We start from the raw sequence: 23,365 nt of genomic DNA, 5'->3' as shown, positions 1-23,365 counted from the left end.
ACTCTAAATATGATCAGGAAAGATCTGAGAAAGGCTTCAAAGCTCACCTCTGGCAGACACTGAAGCTGTATAAAAGAAGGAAGCGAAGGCTAAGGTAGAGTTATAAACTCTGCCCAAAAGTGAAGCACAGAGCCCCTTGGAAGAGTGGGAGACCTATTGATTCAGGCACTTAAGGAAATCTCTGTCCTACCACTAGCTGACCACTAAACAAGCAGCAACTTCAGTGGCCACCCATGACAAAGAATACAGACTTTACAGAAAGAGACCAGGAAAAACTCTAAAACAAACCAAATAACAACAACAAACCAACAAATCCTTGAGGGAGGGGGAAATCTAATTATATATTTAAAAATTATAACATTATATATGTTCGGTTTCAACAAAGAAATTATGAGACACATGAAGAAATACAAAACTATGGCCTAAAATCAGTAAAAGAAAAAAAAAAAAATAGTGAACAGAAATTGTCCCTGAAGAAGCCCAGATGTCAAACTTCTTAGACAAAGATTTAAAATCAGCTATTATATATATGTTCAAAAAAACTAATGCCACAACACGGATGAACTTTGAAGATATTATGTGAAGTGAAATAAACCAGTTACAAAAAGACAAGTACTGTATGATTCCACTTATATTAGATGAATAGATTAGTCAAACTTATAAAAACCAGAAAGGAAAATGATAGTTGCCAGGCACTGAGGAAGGAAGAAATGGAGAGTTACTGTTTCATGAGTATAGAGTGTTGCAAGACAGAAAAGTTCTAGAGATTGGTTACATAAAAATGTGAATAGGGCTTCCCTGGTGGCGCAGTGGTTGAGAGTCTGCCTGCCGATGCAGGGGACACGGGTTCGTGTCCCGGTCCGGGAGGATCCCACATGCCGCAGAACGGCTAGGCTAGGCCCGTGAGCCATGGTCGCTGAGCCTGCGTGTCCAGAGCCTGTGCTCCACAACGGGAGAGGCCACAGCAGTGAGAGGCCCGCATAACACACACACACACACACACACAAAAAAGTGAATATACCTAACACCACTGAACTGTACACTTAAAAATGGTTAAGAGGACAAATTTTATGTTAAGTGTATTTTACTACAATTAAAAAACAAAACTAAAGGAAACTGCATCTGAAGAACTATAGGAAACTATGGAAACAATGTTCTAACAGATAGAAAATATCAATAAAGAGACAGGAATCATAAAAAAAGAAGCAAATAGAAATTTTAGGATTGAAAAATATAGTAACTTAAATGAAAAATTCACTAGATGGGCTAACTAGCAATTTTAGCTGGCAGAAGAAAGAATCAATGAACTTGAAGATATGTCAATTGAGATTAATCAATCTGAGGAATAGAAAGAAAAAAGCAAAGAAATGAACAGTGCCACAGGGACCTACTGGACATTAGAAATATTACCAACATACTCATATTGGAAGTCCAAGAAAAGGATAAAGAGAAAGGAGCATAAAGAATATCCAAAAAACATTAATTGACACATCTAATAAGCTCAACAAACCCTAAGTAAACTCAGAGATTCATACCTACACTCATCATAGCCAAACTGTCAAAAGACAAAGACAAAGAATCTTAAAAGCAACAAGAGAAAATACTGTTTTCATTAAGTGCAAGGGACCCTCCATAAGATTAAGAACTGACTTTGCATTAGAAACCATGAGGATGGAAAGCAGTAAGAGGACATATTGAAAGAAAAAAAGACTCAACCAAGAACTGTATATCCAACAAAGCTATCTTTCAAAGATGAAGGAGAAATTAAGACATTCCCAGATTTAAAAAAAAGAAAAAACACTGAAACAATTTGTAGCTAGCAGATCACACTATAAGACATATTAAAAGCTGAAGTGAAAGGTCATTAAACTGTATCCAAACACACACAAAAAGAACACTAATAAAAGTAATTACATCAGTAAATATAAAAAACAGTATATGGGAAGGGGGAAGGGATAAATTAGGAGCTTGGGATTAACATACATACACTACTATATATAAAATAGATAACCAACAAGGACCTACTGTATAGCACAGGGAACTATATTCAATATTCTGCAATAACCTATATGGGAAAAGAATCTGAAAAAGAATGAATACATGTATAATTGAATCACTATACTGCACACCTGAAACACAACACTGTAAATCAACTATACCCCCAATAAATTTTTTTTTTTTTTTTTTTTTGTGGTACGCGGGCCTCTCACTGTTGTGGCCTCTCCCGTTGCAGAGCACAGGCCCCGGACGCGCAGGCCCAGCGGCCATGGCTCACGGGTCCAGCCGCTCCACGGCATGTGGGATCTTCCCGGACCGGGGCACGAACTCGTGTACCCTGCATCGGCAGGCGGACTCTCAACCACTGCGCCACCAGGGAAGCCCCCCAATAAAATTTTTTAAAAAGACAATATAATGCATTTTTGTTTGTGACTTTTATGTTCTCTTATCTGATTCAAAAAACTTCATTAAACGATAATTACAGCTGATCCTCATTATTCATGGATTTTATATTTGCAAATTCACCTACTTGCTAGAATTTATTTGTAACTCCAAAATTAATACTTGTAGTGCTTCTGCAGTCGTTTGCAGACATGGTATAGCACATCACCCAAGGTGCATATTTCCAGCTGAGGTCAAACATGCTGCTCTGCCTTCTTATTTTAATTCTCATATTCTAAGCAAAGATCCTCCTTGCAGTCTATCTAGTTCCAGGTTTTTTGCATTTTTGTGTTTTTTGTTAGCTATTCTGCTCTTTAAAAAGCCCCAAAGGCAGTGCTGAAGTACTGTCTAGTGTTCCTGTGAGCAAGAAGGCCATGATGTGCCTTACGGAGAAAATACGTGTGTTAGATAGCTTCATTCAGGCGTGAGTTATAGGGTTATGGTCATGAGTTTAATGTTAATGAATCAACAATATATATTAAATATATAAATAAGGCAACTTTAAACAGAAACACAAATAAAACAAGGTTATGTAATGATTGATGACAAACTGGCTTGCAGGAAGCTAACCCTGTATTTCTTCAAGGAGCAATAATTCAGTATTTGCTACTTCAGTGTTTGCTGTAACTTTATAGAACATAACTACTGCAAATAATGAGAATCAACTATATACTACTGTGTTGATAAGCTTACAGTGTATAGAGATGTATTTTCTATGAGAAAAATGGTACAAAAGAGGGCTGAGGGAAGGAGGGCTTGTTGAAACTAAGTTTTTACATACTATTGCAATGATTAATTTCATGTATCAACTTGGAGAGTGTTTTGGATGAAATTAATATTTACATCAGTGAACCTTGGGTAAGTTTGCCTCCATAATGTGGGTGGGCTTCATCCAAACAGCTGAAGGTCTGAAAAGAACAAAAAGATTGGCCTCCTTGAGCAAGAGGAAATTCTCCAGCAAACTGCCTTCAAACTTCATCTACACTATCAGCTCTCCTTGGGTCTCAAGCCTGCTGGCCCACACTATAAATTCTGGACTTCCCAGCCTCCATAACTACATGAGTTAATTCCTTACAATAAATCTCTTTACATGAGTATATCTAGATATCTATCATATCTATGGATATACATGGATAGAGATAATCTATATATTATAAATAAATATATCTATATATTCAATAATAAGTAAAACTGGGAAAAGATCAGCAAGGACATAGAAGACCTGAATAGTACTATCAACCAATTAGACATAACAAACACCTAGAGAGCAATCCATCCAACAGCAGCAGCAGTATACATATTCTTCACAAGTGCACATGCAAACATTCTCCAGGGTAGACCATAAGCAAGCCATTAAATAAATATCTATATTTCAAAAGCCTGAAATCATACAAAGTATAATCTTTGACCACCATGCAATAAAATTAGAAATGAATAATTTTTAAAAATATGGAAATTCACAAAAATATGAAATTAACCCCTAAATTACAAGGGAAATCAAAAAGAAATCACAAGGGAAATTGGAAAACATTCCGAGATGAATAAAAACAAAAATATAAGTTACTAAAACTTATGAGATGCAGCTAAAGTAGTGCATATAAAGATATTGATAGCTATAAATGCATATACTAAAGAAAATTCCAAATCAATAAACTAACCTTCCATCTTTAGAAAGTAGAAAAAGAACAAACTGAATACAAAGCAAGCAGAAGGAAGGATTAGAGAATAATCCTTAAATAAATGAAACTGTGACAAGAAAAACAATTGAGAAAAATCAACAAAAAGTTGGTTCTTTGAATAGTTCAATAAAATTGACAAACATTTAGCCATACTGAGTAAGGAAAACAAGGACATTCAACTTACTAATCAGGAATGACACAGGTCACATTACTATCAACCTTACAGAAATAAAAAAGAATTAAGAGTATACTATAAACAAACTTGTATGCCAATAAAATTGATAATCTAAATGAAATGGGAAAATTTCTAGAAAGATATAAACTATTGAAAGTAATCTGTCAAAAAGTAATAGAAAATCTGAATAGATCTTGCCATTCCTATCCATCATTGTACTGAAGGTTCTAGCCAGGGCAATTGGGGGTCGGGGGGAAAGGCATCCAGACTGGAAAAAAGTAAAAGTATCTCTATTTGCATATGACATGATCTTGTACATGGGAAAACTCTAAGGAATCTACTAAAAAAACCATTAGAACTAATAAACAAGTTCTGAAAGATTGCAGAATACAAGACTGATATACAAAAATCAATTTGTATATCTTTACATAAGCGATGAACAATTTGAAAAAGAATTGAAGAAAATAATTCAATTTATTTTCTTCAATAGTATCAAAACGAATAAAACACTTACATTTAACAAAAGAATTGCAAGACATATACTCAAAAACCAAGTTGAAAGAAATTAAAGAAGATCTAAATAACAGAAGGACCCCCCCCCGGTTCATGGATTCAAAGAATTAATATTATTAATATGGCAATATCCCCCAAAATGATCTATAGATTCAACAGAATCCCTATCAAAATTCTATTTAGCTTTTTTGTAGAAAGTAACAAGCTGATCTTAAAACTTGTATGGAAGTAAAAAGGACCCAGAAGGGCTAGGCAATCTTGCAAAAGAAGAACAGGAGGGTTCACACTTCCCAATTTCAATAATTTTTACAAAATTACAGTAATCAAGATTGTGTGGTACTGGCATAAGGATAGAAATATGGATCAATGGTACAGTTGGAAGTCCAGAAATAAACGCTTACACTTATAGTCAACTGATTTTCCACAAGGGCAACATTACATGGAAAAAGAAGTCAACAAATGGTGCTTGTGACAACTGGATATCCACAAGCGAAAGAATGAGGCGGATCCTGACATCTCACACCACATACAGACATTAATTCAAAATGGATTATAGATCTAAATATAAGAACTAAAACTGTAAAACTCTTATAAGAAAATGTAGGAGTAATCCTCATGACCTTGGATTAGGCAATAACTTCTTAGATATGACATTAAAACCAAAATAACAAAAGAAAAATACATATAAATTAGACTTTATCAAAATTAAAACCATTTTGTGCCTCAAAGAACACCATCAAAAAAGTGAAAGAAAGCCCACAAAACTGGTGAAAACATTTGCAAATGATGTATCTCACAAGGGATTTATATCCAGAATATATAAGGAACTCAACAAGAAAAAGACAAATACCCAATTAAAAATGTGCAAATCATTTAAATAGATATTTCTACAAAGAAGATATACAAATAGCCAATAAACACATGAAACAATGCTCAATATTACTAGCAATTAGGGAAATGAAAATCAAACCACAATGAGCTATCACTTCACACATACTAAATCAAATGGATGGCTAAAATAAAAAAAGACAGACAACTACAAGTGTTGATGAGGATGCAGAGAAACTGGAACCCTCATACACTGTTAGTGAGATAGTAAAATAGTGTAGCCGCTTTGGAAAAAAGTTTGTAAGTTTCTCAAAATGTTAAATACAGAATTTTCATATGATCCAGCAATTCTACTCCTAGTCATACAATGAGAACTGAAAACCTATGTTTATACAGAAACTTGTACATGCATGATCACAGCAACATTATTCAGAATAACCAAAAGGTGGGAACCATCCAAACACCCATCAACCACTCAATGATAAACAAAATATGGTATATATTCATATAAGAGAATACTATTTAGCCATGAAAAGGAATGAAGTTCTGATGCACACAACATGGAGGAATCATGAAAACATTATGATAAGTGAAACAAGCTAGTCTCAAGAGGCCACATATTGTATGATTCTATTTATATGAAATATCCAAAACAGGCAAATCCACTGAGACAGAAAGATGAGTGGTTTCCAGGGGCTTCTGGTGGTGGTGGGGTATGGAGAGTGGCTGCTAATGGTACATGGGCAAAGACAATGTTCCAAAATTAGATAATGTTCATGGCTGCACAACTTGTCAATATACAGAAAACCAGAGAATTGTGCATTTAAAGGGGTGAATCTTATGGTTTGTGAATTATATGTCAATAAATTTATTTAAAAAATAAAAGTGGGAAATATGTTTACAAAAAAGAATACAAAAACAAGACACTCTACACACTTATTAAAATGGCCAAAATCCAAAACACTGACAACACCAAATAAATGGTGGTGAGGATGTGGAGAAATAAGAACTCTCATTCATTGCTGGTGGGAATGCAAAATGGTACACACAACTTGGAAGACAGTTTGACAGTTTTTTACAAAACCAAACATGCTTTTTACCTTATGACCCCAGCAATTGCACTCCCTGGTATTTACTCAAGTGAACTGAAAACTTACGTCCACACAAAAACCTGTACACAAATGTTTACAAAAGCTTTATTCATAATTGTCAAAACCTAGAAATAACTAAGATGTCCTTCAATAAAAAGATAAACAAACTGTTGTACATCCATACAGTAGAATGTTATTCAGTGATAAAAAGAAATGAACTATCAAGCCAGAAAAAGACATGGAAGAATCTTAAATGCATACTACTAAGTGAAAGAAGCCAACCTAAAAAGGCTATATACTGTGTAATTCCAACTATATGACATTCCTGGAACAGAAAAAAATATGGAGACAGATCAGTGATTGCCAGGGACTTGGAGAGAGGGAGGGAGGAATGAGTAAGTGGGGCACATGGAATTTTTAGGGCTATGAAACTATACTCTTTGATACTGTAATGGTGGATACATATCATTTACACAGTCATCAAAACCCATACAATGTACAACACAAAGTGAACCCGATGTAAAGTATGGACTTAAGTTAAAATAATGTATTAATACCGACTCATCAATTTTAAGGGGAAACTGGGGGAGGGAGGGTGAGAGGTTATATGGGACTCTTTGTGCTTTCCACTCTAATAGTACTGTAAACCTAAAACTGCTTTTTTTTTTTTTTAAACTGCTTTTTTTTTAAAAAAAGCTATTAATTTAAAAAAAAGAATATAAAAGTTAAAAATAGTTTCTGATAAAGATTCATAATGTAAAAAAATTAAATCCTCTAAAGTAACTAGGTAGTGAGATGAGAAAGGGACAGATTACTGTGTATTAATTATTTCATTTTATACAAGGGAGGGACAATATATTTCATTTATGATGTTGATACTTAGAGAAACAGAGATGTGTGATTTGTAACTGAAAGGTATCACAAGTAGTATTAAAAAAACAGAATACATGCCTTCTGATCTAACAAACTGTCCATACAGTTAATGACATAATTCAAAGGAAAAATACTAGGACCCTTTTTTAAAAAGGGCACAGAAAACAACCAAACCACAGATGTCAAAAGTCCCAACATGGGCTTCCCTGGTGGCGCAGTGGTTGAGAGTCCGCCTGCTGATGCAGGGGTCACGGGTTCGTGCCCCGGTTCGGGAAGATCCCACATGCCGCGGAGCGGCTGGGCCCGTGAGCCATGGCCGCTGAGCCTGCGCCTCCAGAGCCTGTGCTCCACAACGGGAGGGGCCACAACAGTGAGAGGCCCGCGTACCGCAAAAAAAAAAAAAAAAAAAGTCCCAACATACCAGTTAGTACAATATTTGAAAAGCCTACTGAACATCCAGACTTCCAGGCAGAGTCAAAAGTAATCTAAAAATTGATTATATGAAATACTAATAAAACATAATGAAACAAGAAGGTTAAAAATTCGAAAAAAGCTGTACCTGGTATACACTAATAAAAAGGAAGGATGAACTGCAAAAGTATTACCAGCCTAAGGAGAAACCAAGGTAACACTGGAACAAAGAAAATGGCTGTACTAGATAGCAGGAAATGGACACAATGATGACATAACAAATAAATACTATTAAAATGTAATTAAAAATTAGAAATTATAAAGTGAAACTAACAGAAAAAAAACTGTCATGGCAAGTTTAATGTACTTCTGTATATTACAAAATAAATAAAAATAAGAAAAAATAAAGCTATAAACCTAGAGAATAGCAATCTCATAACACACATATATACTCTTGTTAAAATATTGCTGTATTCAGATATATATGTACACACAGACACACACACACAAACTATGTTTCCTAGAATCTATGAAATATGTATAAAAATGTTCCTCACTAAACTCCAAAATTAAGAAATTATTTAAATTACATACTTAGACAATACATAAGTGGTAGACAGTACATTAGAAATTATTTAAGTTATATACTTAAATACATAATAAACATCAAAATTATAACATATTATAATACAAAAACAGTGAAAGTGGAAGTCAAAACTTTAACTACAGGCAGCTTAGAATAGTAGGTTTACAATACAGACAGCCCGACACCCTCTACCAGATGATACCACAGGACCCTTCTTTGAAAATACCAACTGGTCTAAGAGATAAGATTTACAGATCCTGAAATTTGGGGAACCCCACCCCCAACTTATCACTATCTGATGAAGCCCACCAGGTATCAAGCCTCACATGTGCACACAAAATGTTCAATAATCTTAATGTCACACCTTATATATATATATAAAGAGACATCGAAGAATCACCAAAGATTGGAGGAAAGCCCTAACATAAAACACAGGGGCCAAACAAACAAAAAAGGTAGAGAGACAAGGTGATTAAAATTAATGAGTTTACTAGCAAAGTTGTAGGATACGAGGTTAATATACAAAATACAAATTGTACTTTCTTTATATTAGCAATTATCAAAAATTGAAATAAAAAATAGCATCAAGAAATAGGAAATAATTTGGGATAAATTTGACAGAGTGCAAGATCTGTATGCTGAAAGTGAAAAAACATTGCTGAGAAAGTTAGGAAGACCTAAAAAAAACCCCAGAGATATACCTGTTCACAGATGAGAAGAAACAATATTTTTGAGAAGAAACAATATTTTTAAGACGACAATTCTCCCCAAATGATCTACAGGTTCAAATGAAATCAAAGCAGAATCCCAGCAGACTGTTTTGCAGCAACTGACAAACAGATTCTAAAATTTATATGGAAATGCGAAGAACCTAGAATAGCTGAAAAATTTTTAGACAAGAAAAGCAAAGCTGGACAACTAACACTAAATGATTTCAAGACCTATTATAAAGCAACTTGATCAACTCAGTGTGGTATTGGCATAAACATAAATTAATGGAACAGTATAGGGAACTCAGAAACATAAAAAACACATTTGACAAAGATGTCTAAGGCAATTCAATGGAGAAAAGATAATTTTTTAGACAAACAGTATTGGAACAATTGAATATCTATATGCAAAAAGAAAAGGAACCTTGATCCCTTACTATGCATCATATATAAAAATTCACTCAGCATGAATCATAGACTCAAATGTTAGAGCTAAAAATATGAAACTTGTAGAAGAAAACATAGGAGAAAATCTGTGTGACCTTGGTTTAGTAAAGATTTAATTACAACTCAAAAGAAACCATTAACAAAATTTTTTAAATTGGACTTTATAAAAAAACAAAAACTTTTGCTCTTCAACAAACACTGTCAATAAAATATTTGAAGAAAATATCTGAAAAATATGTACCTGACAAAGGAAATCTACGTAGAACACATAAGGAATTCTTACAACTCAACAATGAAAAGACAGCTCAATTAAAAGGGAAAAGTAAAATTGGAATTTCACCAAAAGACACAAAGGGTGGCCAATAATCACATGCAGAGATGCTCAACAAGTCATTATTAGGGAAATGCAAACTAAAACCACAATGAGATGATACAACACACCCACTAGAATGACTAAAATTACAAAAACTTACCGCATATCAATTATTGGCAATGATGTGGAGCAACTGGGACTCTTACACACTACTAGACATGGAAAACAGCATAACCATTTTGGAAAACAACCTGACAGTTCCTTAAAAAGTTAAACCTATACCTACCACTTTGCCCAAGCCATTCCACTCCCAGGTATTTATTTATCAAAAAGAAATAAAAATATATGTCCATACAAAGACTTGTATTAATACATGTGTATTCATAGCAGCTTTATTTGTAACAGCCAAAACTTGAAAAATCCAAACATCCATCAAAATATGAATGGATACACCATCTATTGTTGCTTCCAAAGGTTTTTGTCTTTCAGCATTTTTACTACATTATGTATCTACAGATTTGTGTTTATTGTACATGAAATTCATTGAGCTTCTTGGTTGTGTAGATTTATGTTTTTCATCAAATTTGGGAAGTTTTCATCCATTATTTCTTTGAAAATTTTTTCTGCTCCCCATCTCCCTCTCCTGTCCTCTTCTGCACATACTGGTGTGCTTCACAGTATCCCACATTTCCCTGATGCTCTGTTCATTTTATTCATTTTTTAAATCTGTTCCTCAGGTTGTATAATCTCCATCAATCTATCTTCAAATTCACTGTTCTTTCTTCTGTGAGTTCAAGTCGACTGCTGATTCTTTCTACGAATTTTTCATTTCAGAAGTGGAACTGCTATGTTCATTATCTTATTTGTATGGCTTCATAATTTATACATATGTCACAGTTTATCAAATTGTGCATTTTAAATATACTCACTTTACTATATGTCAATTATACCACACCCTAGAGCTGTAAAAAAAATTAATCAATAAAATATCTTTAAGTAACAATTTGTTAAGAGGGTGAGCTGCTTCGGTTTAATGAGTGGCAATCAGTTGACATCTCAATCTGAATGCCCATCTCCATTTGTGAATTAAACCGCCCAAGGCTAAGCATACATTTTGTAGAACATTCAAATGTTTTCATTTATTTCTGGCAAAACAGAATCATTATTATAAAGGAGATTCCTATATAATTTTTAAATACTGTCTATTCCTTGTGTAAAAAATAGGAATACATAACTTGCTAAATACTGGTAAAATACTTCCCTAAATGGACAGGATATTTTGAAAAGTGCTTGCTCCTGGAAACCTGGGATGTAGACACTAAACCCAATGCATCATTTCTCAATTCATTAGTCAAATTTCTATTTCTCAACTTATTTTTTCTCAATTTACCATTTACTGTCTACTTCCCTCAAGTTTCTTTTTTCTTTTCCTTTTTTACTAGTGAATCCAGTGTGTGTGTGGGGGGGGTGCTTGTAGAGAAAGATGACAAGAGCCAGGACTTGGGCCACACGTTTGTCTGCTGATTCCCTGATATAGCATCCCTGAGATTGGCAGCAGAGGAAAAGAAACGCTTGGAGATTACCCATTATCCAGTCACAAATTCATACCAATAATTATCCCAACACATTCAAGATTAGTTTTCATGTAAATTTAATCATGCAATCCAATCACCACCGAAGTCTAATACCAGGAATTTTAAATAGGATAGAAATGAGAGATAATAATTTTGGTTGAGAATATAGCTAAGGGCTGGAGGGCAGTGGATAGTCTGGTGGCAGCTGGTGCATGTATAATGTGGGGGGTACGGTGGGTGGGTAATACAGGAAAGACAGAAAATGGAAGTGGGTATAAAAAGAAAAGAAAAAGGCTAACAAAGACATTAAGATATTTTTGTGTAATCTGCAACTATGCCTTGGGCACTGCTAGCATTGAAAAGTAAAGATTAACAAGTCTTAAGCTTCCCTAATTTAGCTTAGTTCATCTTTCATTGCAGTCTTTCCCCTAATTAGAGATGGCAGAGAGAAAAAGCAGAAAAATGGGTATGGGTCTTCACCTACTCTTCTCTCATAACATCAGTATTTAAGGCAATTTTTACTCTGCTAGAGTTTCAGAATTTAAATTGTAAACATAGCATGTGATGAGATGAAAAATTAAGATAATATCCTGGACTTCAAGTTTTTCATTTACAAAAGTTTAGAGCTGGATTTTCCTAGGTCTCTTGACATTCTTTGACGATAGTTGTACATCTTAGAAGATAATATGCCTGTGGTATCTAAGTAGTAAATACACTACTTGATTTAATTACTAATTGGATCTAGTTGTTTTTTTAAACATTTTTATTGGAGTATAATTGCTCTACAATGATGTGTTAGTTTCTGCTTTATAACAAAGTGAATCAGCTATACATATATCCCCATATCTCCTCCCTCTTGCCATCTCCCCCCCACCCTCACTATCCTACCCCTTTAAGTGGTCACAAAGCACCAAGCTGATCTCCCTGTGCTATGCAGCTGCTTCCCACTAGCTATCTATTTTACATCTGGTAGTGTATATATGTCCATGCCACTCTCTCACTTCGTCCCAGCTTACCCTTCCCCCTCCCCATGTCCTCAAGTCCGTTCTCTACATCTGCGTCTTTATTCCTGTCCTGCCCCTAGGTTCTTCAGAACTTTTTTTCTTTTTCTTTTAGATTCCATATATATGTGTTAGCATAAGGCATTTGTTTTTCCTTCTGACTTACTTCACTCTGCATGACAGACTCTAGGTCCATCCACCTCACTACAAATAACTCAATTTCGTTTCTTTTTATGGCTGAGTAACATTCCCATATAAGTGCCACAGGTTCTTTATCCATTCATCTGTCAATGGACACTTAGGTTGCTTCCATGTCCTGGCTATTGCAAATAGAGCTGCAATGAACATTGTGGTACGTGACTCTTTTTGAATTATGGTTTTCTCAGAGTATATGCCCAGTAGTGGGGCTGCTGGGTCATATGGTAATTCTATTTTTAGTTCTTTAAGAAAACTCCATACTGTTTTCCATAGTGGCTGTATCAATTTACATTCCCACCAACAGTACAAGAGGATTCCCTTCTCTCCACACCCTTTCCGGCATTTATTGTAGATTTTTTGATGATGGCCATTCTGACCGGTGTGAGATAATACCTCGTAGTTTTGGTTTGCATTTCTCTAATGATTAGTGATATTGAGCATTCTTTCATGTGTTTGTTAGCAATCTGTATATCTTCTTTGGAGAAATGTCTATTTCGGTCTTCTGCCCATTTTGGGGTTGGGTTGCTTGTTTTTTTGATATTGAGCTGCATGAACTGCTTGTAAATTTTGGAGATTAATCCTTTGTCAGTTGCTTCACTTGCAAATATTTTCTCCCATTCAGAGGGTTGTCTTTTCATCTTGTTTATGTTTTCCTTTGCTGTGCAAAAGCTTTTAAGTTTCATTAGGTCCCATTTGTTTTTTTTTTTTAATTCCATTTCTCTAGGAGGTGGGTCAAAAACAGAGTGTTCTGCCTATGTTTTCCTCTAAGAGTTTTATAGTGTCTGACCTTACATTTAGGTCTTTAATCTATTTTGAGATTATTTTTGTGTATGGCGTTAGGGAGTGTTCTAATTTCATTCTTTTACATGTAGCTGTCCAGTTTTCCCAGCACCACTTATTGAAGAGGCTGTCTTTTCTCCATTGTATATTCTTGCCTCCTTTATCAAACAAAGGTGACCATATGTGCGTGGGTTTATCTCTAGGTTTTCTATTCTGTTCCACTGATCTGTATTTCTGTTTCTGTGCCAGTACCATACTGTCTTGATTACTGTAGCTTTGTAGTATAGTCTGAAGTCTGGGAGCTTGATTCCTCCAGCTTCATTTTTCTTTCCCAAGATTGCTTTGGCTATTTGGGGTCTTTTGTGTTTCCATACAAATTGTGTGAAATTTTTAGTTCTAGTTCTATTTTTTGTTCTAGTTTGTTTGGTCTGGTGGGTTTTTACCTTGCTCCTTCATCTGCTGTGTGTTTTTCTGTCTTCTCATTTTGCTTAACTTACTGTGTTTGGGGTCTCCTTCTCGCAGTCTGCAGGTTCGTCGTTCCTGTTTTTGGTGTCTGCCCCCAGTGGCTAAGGTTGGTTCAGTGGGTTGTGTAGGCTTCCTGGTGGAGGGGACTGTTGTCTGTGTTCTTGTGGATGAGACTGTCTTTCTGGTGGGCAGGTCCATGTCAGGTGGTGTGTTTTGGGGTGTCTGTGGACTTATTATGATTTTAGGCAGCCTCTCTGCTAATGGGTGGGGCTGTGTTCCTGTCTTGCTAGTTGTTTGGCATAGGGTGTCCAGCACTGGAGCTTGCTGGTCGTTGAGTGGAGCTGGATCTTAGCATTGAGATGGAGATCTCTGGGAGAGCTTTCACCATTTTTTATTACATGGAGCCGGGAGGTCTCTGGTGGACCAATGTCCTGAACTCAGCTCTCCCACCTCAGAAGCACAGGCCTGACACCCGGCCAGAGCATGAAGACCCTGTCAGCCACACGGCTCAGAAGAAAGGGAGAAAGAAAAGAAAAGAAAAGAAAAGAAAAGAAAAAAAAAGAAAAGAAAAGAAAAAAGAAAAGAGAAGAGAAGAGAAGAGAAGAGAAAAGAAAAGAAAAGAAAGAGAAAATAAAGTTTTTAAAATAAATTATTAAAAATTAAAAAGTAATTTAAAAAAGAAAGAAATGAGCAACCAAACCCAACCCAAAAACAAAGCCACCAGTGATAACAAGCGCTAAGAACTATACTAATAAAAAAAAAGACAGAACCCTAGGACAAATGGTAAAAGCAAAGCTACACAGACAAAATCACACAGAGAAGCATACACACCCACAAAAAGAGAAAAGGGAAAAAAATATATATATATATATATATTAGAAAAAAAGAAGAGAGCAACCAAATCAATAAACAAATCTACCAATGATACTAAACTCTAAATACTAAGCTAAGATAAATATGAGACCAAATACAAATTAGATGCAGAAAGCAAACCCCAAGTCTACAGTTGCTCCACAGTCCACCGCCTCAATTTTGGAATGATTTGTTGTCTATTCAGGTATTCCACAAATGCTGGGTACATCAAGTTGATTGTGGAGATTTAATCCGCTGCTTCTGAGGCTGCTGGCAGAGATTTCCCTTTCTCTTACTTGTTCGCACAGCTCCTGGGGTTCAGCTTTGGATTTGGCCCCGCCTCTGCATGTAGGTCACCTGAGGGTGTCTGTTTTTCACTCAGAGAAGACGGGGTTAAAGTAGCAGCTGATTCGTGGGTTCTGGTTCATTCAGGCAGGGGTAGGGAGGGGTAGGGAATGCGGGGCGAGGCCAGTGCAATGTTGCAACAGCCTGAGGCGTGCTGTGTGTTCGCCCGGGGACGTTGTCCCTGGATCACGGGACCCTGGCAGTGGTGGGCCACAAGTGACCTGTGTTTTCACACGAGCTTCTTGGTGGCTGCAGCAGCAGCCTTAGCGTCTCATGCCCGTCTCTGGTGTCTGCGCTGATAGCCGCGGCTCGCGCCTGTCTCTGGAGCTCATTTAGGTGGTGCTCTGAATCCCCTCTCCTCGTGCACCCTGAAACAATGTTCTCTTGCCTCTTAGACAGTTCCAGACTTTTTCCCGGACTCCCTCCTGGCTAGCTGTGGCGCACTAGACCCCTTCAGGCTGTGTTCACACAGCCAACCCCAGTCCTCTCCCTGGTATCTGACCTCCAAAGCCCGAGCCTCAGCTCCCAGCCTCGGCCCACCCCGGCAGGTGAGCAGACAAGCCTCTTGGGCTGGTGAGTGCTGGTCGGCACCGATCCTCTGTGTGGGAATCTCTCCGCTTTGCCCTCTGCACCCCTGTTGCTGCGCTCTCCTCCGTGGCTCCGAAGCTTCCCTGCCTCCACCCCCCATCTCCACCAGTGAAGGGGCTTCCTCGTGTGTGGAAACTTTTCCTCCTTCACAGCTCCGTCCCAGAGGTGCAGGTCCTGTCCCTATTCTTTTGTCTCTGTTTATTCTTTTTTCTTTTGCCCTACCCAGGTACGTGGGGAGTTTCTTGCCTTTTGGGAGGTCTGAGGTCTTCTGCCAGCACTCAGTAAGTGTTCTGTAGGAGTTGCTCCACATGTAGATGTACTTCTGATGTATTTGTGGGGAGGAAGGTGAACTCCACACCTTACTCCTCCGCCATCTTGAAGGACTCAACTGGATCTAATTCTAATTAAGAACTTCAGTTGTTTTTTATCATTTTTAAATAAATTTTATTTATTTATGGCTGCGTCGGGTCATTGTTGCTGCGTATGTGCTTTCTGTAATTGCCACGAGCTGAGGCTACTCTTTGTTGCAGTGTGCGGGCTTCTCATCGCGGTGGCTTCTCTTGTTGCGGAGCACAGGCTCTAGGCACGCAGGCTTCAGTAGTTGTGGTGCATGGGCTCAGCAGTTGTGGCTCACAATCTCTAGAGTGCAGGCTCAGTAGTTGTGGCACACGGGCTTAGCTGCTCCGCGCCATGTGGGATCTTCCTGAACCAGGGCTCGAACCTGTGTCCCCCGCATTGGCAGGTGGATTCCCAACCAGTGCGCCACCAGGGAAGTCCCCAACAACTTCAGTTTTAAATAAAGAAGGTTGGACTTCCCTGGTGGCTCAGTTCTAATATTAGAACTGTAATATTACTGCCTATATAGAAAATTTGGTATAGTATCCATGTATTTTATTTGCCCATTCACACAAAAGTGTATTTCAGAAATGCACTTATATTTAACGAACAGTCTGAATCTTGAATTAATTATAAATATGATAATAATCTAGCTGATAAAACTTCCATAATTTTGAGTCTAATAATTACGTAAAAGGACTTTCTTTGCATCTAATATTTTAACACTATTCAACAAGAGACTTGCCTGAATTCTTCTACCAACACTTGTTTATCAAGTAGTTAGATCTAGTTTTATATTCTTCCAATACATTTTCAAAAGAGGTATCTAGGGGCTTTCCTGGTGGCGCAGTGGTTGAGAGTCCACCTACCGATGCAGGGGACACGGGTTCGTGCCCCGGTCCGGGAAGATCCCACGTGCCCTGGAGCGGCAAGGCCTGTAAGCCCTGGCTGCTGACCCTGCGCGTCCAGAGCCTGTGTGTCCAGAGCCTGTGCTCCGCAATGGGAGAGGCCACAACAGTGAGAGGCCTGCGAACCGCCCCCCTGACAAAAAAAAGAGGTATCTAAATTTTAAGTAAATATTTCTATGCTGACAACAGTATGCTGGAAATACATTCTGTTTTATATAAGCAACAATTCCATGGAAGCTCAAGGAAATCAGCATATTCTTCATGAGTAACATGAAGGCAAGAAGAATCTACAGGCAGAACAAATTTATTTTCTAATTTATTCAGAGTAACCACTCTATATCTACTATTATGTTCTTCATATCCAGTACATATTCTCTTAATACAAGTTAGCTATAAAATAAAAATAATCTTGTATGAGTAAATTTTATAAATAATGTCTAAACGTCAATTTTGAAAAAGTAGGTTTTCTATATGGAAAGATAAAAAACACATGCTCTTGAATATTCCAGACTCTCAGTAATATTCTACTTTAAATACAAGGTGTTGAGTAATTGAATTTATTCATTTTTTTCATTCAGGGGGATCTACTGGTATTGGAAAATTTGAAGTGGCTTTCAAAACAGACACAAAAGAAATGTCAGTGGATATTAAATTAAAATATTATCTGTAGAGTGATTTACAGTTTACAGAGTACTTTTATATATATTCTTATTTGCTTCAATAACCTGTGAGGTATGAGAGGTTTTTACCCAGGATTTGGGCAGGCAGGGAGAAGGAGGAGGTCAGGGACCAAGACACTCGGTTCTTCCAAATCTATGTCTTGCTTCACAGATACCACAGTCTATAAGGAACTGATGCCATTTGTCACTAAACATCAGAGATAAGCATGTGGCCCAGGTAGCATTTACTTGGAGGTATCATTTGAGGCTTTGGTACTTTTAGGTTGGAAACTGCCAGAAGAGTGAATACCAAGTTCTACGGCAGGTAAGAAAATATCAATATATCAGCTGCTTCTTATCAAAGATCAATTCAATTCAACAAATATTACTGAATCACCACAAAGCACTAGGTGAACATTTGAAATATACAGTCAAACAAACATACAGGGGGCTTAATCATCTTCTCCTACTACTTGTGAAGCTGTCTTTGGTGGACTTGTTTCAGGACTCCTACATATAGTCTGTTGGGAAATCTAACTATCAGGGAATTATTCTTAAGTTCTTTTCAACAGGGTAACAGTAAGTGTCTAACGGGAGAATCTGTCAGATTATCTGAAAAGTGCCCCAATTAAATTAAACTGCATGTCTAAAGTTAACAACTAAGAAACCACTAAAATCTTAAATAATGTTCACTATTTTATCATTCAGAGTACTGATTAGTAAACCAGTTACTGAGCCAGAAGAGAACTGTCTTCAAATAAAAACAAGCAAAACCAAACCAAATCAAACTCTTATCTCCAAGCCCTGGGGCTTTTAAAGTAGGGTAACTGTACTTTTTTTTTTTTTGGTAACTGTACTTTTTATTGTCCGAAGAGGACCCACTTCTAAGACTAAAAGAGAGTGCAATTAATAATTAGGCATAAACTGGGACTGTCCATGCAAAACAGAATTATGGTCTCCCTGTTCATAAGACACATATCCCAGTCCATCCTGTTCTAAGAAGATTACAAAAACAGAAAAACAGGAAGCAGAGGGAACTCAAAGCAAGGAAATAAACAAGAAAAAACCTTTTACAAAGCAAGTTTTCCCTCGGTTTTACAAATCAATTTGAATATTAATAATATTTTACTTAAACCAGGGTAAAGAGTGGGGGCAGAGGTGGCAAAATAAGGAGGACTGGTTAAAGTAAATTTATGAAGCAGTCAGGCACACCAGATCCCTTCCCCTATCCCAGCAAAGTACTGGGATTTTCTTAAGAACATAAAGCAGTGGTTCCCTGTGCAGGTGACACTGGGCACAGCTGAGTAGAGTACATACTATACTGAAAACAACAGTTCAGGTGAATGCATACATCCAGGATGCTGAATGCTTGGTTCCTAGCATGTTGGCAGCCAGGCCTTCATTCTCAAGCCAAGAGACTTAAAGAGTCTTCTCTGAGAAATCTGACCAGCCTCAACAGAAAGACCTAAAGTTATTGACACAGAAGGTTCCTCAATGAAATGTATTAAGTCAGATAACCCTACTGTGAAAATCGTAATCAATAAGCCCCCTCTCATATGTTCATAGCTTCCAATCAGCTTTTTCATGCCTCACTATTAAATATGAACACACAAAAACTGCCAGACATCTAATGAAAGACTCTAATATAAAAGACAGAGACCAGAAAAAATATATAACGAATAGATAAATGCAGCTTTGGAGCAAAGAAAGGAAAAAGAATTTCTTTTAATCTATTAGTATTTTTCTCACAGAGACAAAAGGACATTTTACAACTATGTAACAAGAGCAAGGTAGTATAAAAAGAACACGCAGAGAAGTTAAAAAAAGGGGTTCTTTGAAATGGCAAACTCATAGAAGGATTAAAAGGTAAAGCTGAGGAACTCTTCACAGAAAGTAGAACAAAAAATAAAAAAGATGAGTAATAGGAGAGATAAGAAAATTAAAGATCTAACATCAAATTAATAGGAGTTCTCCAAAAATGGTGAAGAAATCATCAACAAAAGGATTCAAGAAAATTTTACAGAAATAAAAGGAGAGGATTTTCCAATACAAGGAACCTTCAAAGTATCAGCAAAAATGTAAAGAGACCCATGCCACCGCAGATTATTGTAAATTTTCAGAATATTGGGATAAACAGGAGATCTGAAAAGTTTTCAGAGAGTAAAACAAGTCACAAAAGACTTAGTCTCATCAATAGCAACACTGAAAACTGGAAAACAATGGAGAAATGTCTTTAAAATTTTGCAGGAAAATTATTTCCACCTGGAATTCTATACCCAGTCAAACTACCAATCAAGTATGAGAGAAACATAAAGACATTTTCAGATATGCAAAGTTGAAGAACGTTTACATGCAAGCTTTCTCAGGAAGCTACTGGGAGACTAATACCAGGACAATGAGAGAATAAACCAAGAAAGACGAAGACACGGAATACGGAAAACAGGAAACCCGATGTGGGGGGAGGTGAAGGGAGATCCTCGGACCACAGCTCTGTGCCTAGTGTGGGAACAACCAGTTCAGATTAGAGGCTTAGAGAAGACAAAACCAACAAAACACAAAGTGTCTGGAAGTCTCCCAATGAAAATTAGACAGTTGGTGAAAGTGAACAAAAGAAACAAGATGATTATTAACTCTAAAAACATGTTTAAAAACACAGAAAAACAAAAAGGACAGAAAAAGCAAAGTGATCATAGTTCACCACATGGCTCAGCAGTGAAAAGCACTTATATAACTATAATAGTGTAAATACTCAACAATGACTTAACAAAATCAGGATAAAATTTATATGGGGAGATTGGGGATATAAAAATGATATAGTAGGGGCAGAAGGAAGCAAGCAAGCAAAATCATATCCTATAGATAGGAATCTATAATGCCAAAAACTCTAAAATCAAGAAAGCAGTACAGCCATGATCTCTAGAAAATGGACTAATCAACTAAAAGTCAGAGGATCAAAGTGCAGAAGAGGAAATAAGGCACCCAGGGAGGAGACGTGCTTGGCTGTTTTTTGTAACAGTCTTATAGAACAACTGGTCTCTAAACAATAAGTATGCATAAAATTTTTCTTAAACTACTTGATAAAAACAAAGAAAGAAATGAGGGGAATTATTAGAAAAAGAAAATATGACATTTTAATTTAAATATCAAATGGCTTCAGGTTTCAGTTTGTATCAAAGTGTTTTTCCCATGGTTAAACCCACATCAATGTATATGTTCCCTAAATATGACTATCTACTCTCACCCACCCATACCCTTCCAGTGTGATTACAGACAGGGAGTTTCCTAAATCTTACCTCAAGCAGAGCTGCTGCAGGATCACCCTGTAGACTTTTTCCTAGTTTGTCCACCTCATCTAACAGGAACACTGGATTGTTCACCCCAACAGTCTTCAAGCCATTGATTATCCGGCCAGGCATGCTGCCAACATAGGTGCGTCTGCGGAAGGCGAGTAGTAGATTAGCAACAGGGAGATGGCAGAGCAGTATCACTTAGAAATCAAAACTCTGGATTGGGAAACAGTCATTTAGTTATCACAGGAATATAGCAAAGAGATACTGTAAATTTTAAAAGCCCTGTGATACATCAAAGAGTTACTAGATTCAATTCTTATTTTCTATTGAATTCTGGCTGTAAATTACCCATGATATTAGAAGCATTGTATCTAATTTTTGCCACTTAGTGAAACTGAAAAAAATTATACTTAAATCACATAGTTATGATTCTTACTCTTTGAGATTCTAAAACATCCAAAGAGCCCTATGAATTTAATTCCCACATTTTTCATAGTTTTTCTGGGCACCTCCCTGGCACTTACCAAACCCCAACATAACTACCTTCTTACAGACTGAAATGGCTGACCCAGAGCTGGCTAAAACATCATCACCATCTTCATAAAGGAAATCAGAATTGGTTCAAAGGACCACTCAAAATGTAGGCCTCTCCCCAAAAAAAGAAAGAAAAATTCCAACTTTTTTATATTCAGAGGGAATAATTTGTTATTTATTGTAGTAAGAGGACCTGGGGCCAACAGTATTTATATCAAAATTCCATTAATTCTGGCCTTTTGAATAAAACTGTGTTCACCCTATATACACTGATTGGCATAACCAAGCTCAGCCGGACATTAGGTCATGCATTCAAATATTAGAGGCTGCTTTAACATATCTCAACAAGAATCATCTACATAATTGACAAATGCACAACGTGACATGAAATAAAAATATGCTTGTCAAACTGAAAAAAGTGCCTTTTCTACAAAGCCAGCAAAACTTTATTTTAAGCAGCAGTTTACTAATTTTAGTTACAACCTTGCTGCCTAAGCCATGAGCAAATCAAATGCTGTTTGTGAAGAGGCATAAAAGGGTGAATGCCTGCAAGAAACAAACCAAGGGCAAGTGGAAGAGCGGCCGTATCTCATGATCTGCACAAAGCCAGCTCATGGAGCAGTTCTGCCACATGACTGGTATAAAGTAGGACAGAGTAAACAGTGACCTTTGAAAAGACAAGAAAGCCTTAAAAATATCGTGGGAATGCCTTTCATCTTGGGGAGTGATCAAGGCCCTGGAACCAGATACAGTAAATACTGTCAACTTATAATAAGGAGTTAGCACATTTCAAGATTTCAGAACAGGATATAGGAACGACAAGACTCACGATTAGTAAATTCTCTGAAATTCTCTCTCTAGAGAACTTACAGATTTGTCAGCCTTCTGTGAATAAGTAGGGAAGGGAAATTAAAAACAAAACAAAAAAACCCTCAAAGCCTCTAAGGGTCATTCCTTAAAAGAAAGGGCATTAATTTCCTTTCCCTTACTGCTTTTGATAGGCAGATTTCAAAAACAGGTACTTGCAATTCTAGACCTAAAGTCATGGAGAGAAAATAATATTCTAGGCAGCTGCCCTTTCTGAAGAAGAAGTGGAAATCTAGGTACTAGTCACAGTATACAAACAACTCCTCCTAAACTTTCTACTGCTTCCCAGAACCTAGAGAATAAGGTCCAAATTCCTTTGTCTGGAATTCAAGGCTCTTCACAATCCAGTCCCCACCAGCTTTCCTAACTTGCTGCCCTTATGCTCTTGCTTCATCCACAATAAAGGTCCTATTAATAGCCCTTAAGCTTTTTTACCTTTGTTAATATGGTGCCTTCCTGCCCTTATTACTCTCCCCACCTAGGTAAATCCCAGAAATTCTACCAAACTTTTCCTGACCACCCCTCACAAAGTGATCTTTCCAATAATGTAATGTCTGCAACATTTACTGGCCCTACAATTTGCCTGATTCATACTTACAACCTAGGTTTTATCCATGGGTACCAAGCATATCGCCTCCTCTAAAGAGTCAGTGAGCATTCTGATGACAGTAAGTGGGTCTAAATACAGATTAGATGCTGCATATAGAGTTGTAAGATTGTTCCCCAAACAAAAGTTTGTTTCTCCTATTTGTTTAAGGACAACAGATCAACAATGATAGCACCCAAAGTATCTTTCTATCACCATTGTTAAGGTCATATAAGTCTCTGAGTACTGCTTTGCATAAATAACATGACCCAAGCCTCAGTTTCCTCATCTGCTAAAATGGGGATAGTAACAGTGCC

General features: G+C 36.9%; 1 protein-coding gene across 1 annotated transcript in view; it reads right to left on the bottom strand.

Annotated features, from left to right (window-relative positions):
* Positions 1 to 23,365, bottom strand: part of LONP2 (lon peptidase 2, peroxisomal) — a 99,648-nt gene that overhangs the window by 45,255 nt on the left and 31,028 nt on the right. Inside the window, exon 8 of the mRNA XM_032611791.1 lies at positions 21,065 to 21,206. Within this exon, the coding sequence (XP_032467682.1) occupies positions 21,065 to 21,206 (142 nt within the window). The remainder of the gene's footprint in view (positions 1 to 21,064; positions 21,207 to 23,365) is intronic.

The sequence above is a fragment of the Phocoena sinus genome, chromosome 19, assembly GCF_008692025.1.
Source record: "Phocoena sinus isolate mPhoSin1 chromosome 19, mPhoSin1.pri, whole genome shotgun sequence".
Lineage (NCBI taxonomy): Eukaryota > Metazoa > Chordata > Mammalia > Artiodactyla > Phocoenidae > Phocoena > Phocoena sinus.
The sequence above is the reverse complement of the archived record's forward strand: the minus strand, read 5'-3'. Positions and strand labels throughout refer to the sequence as shown.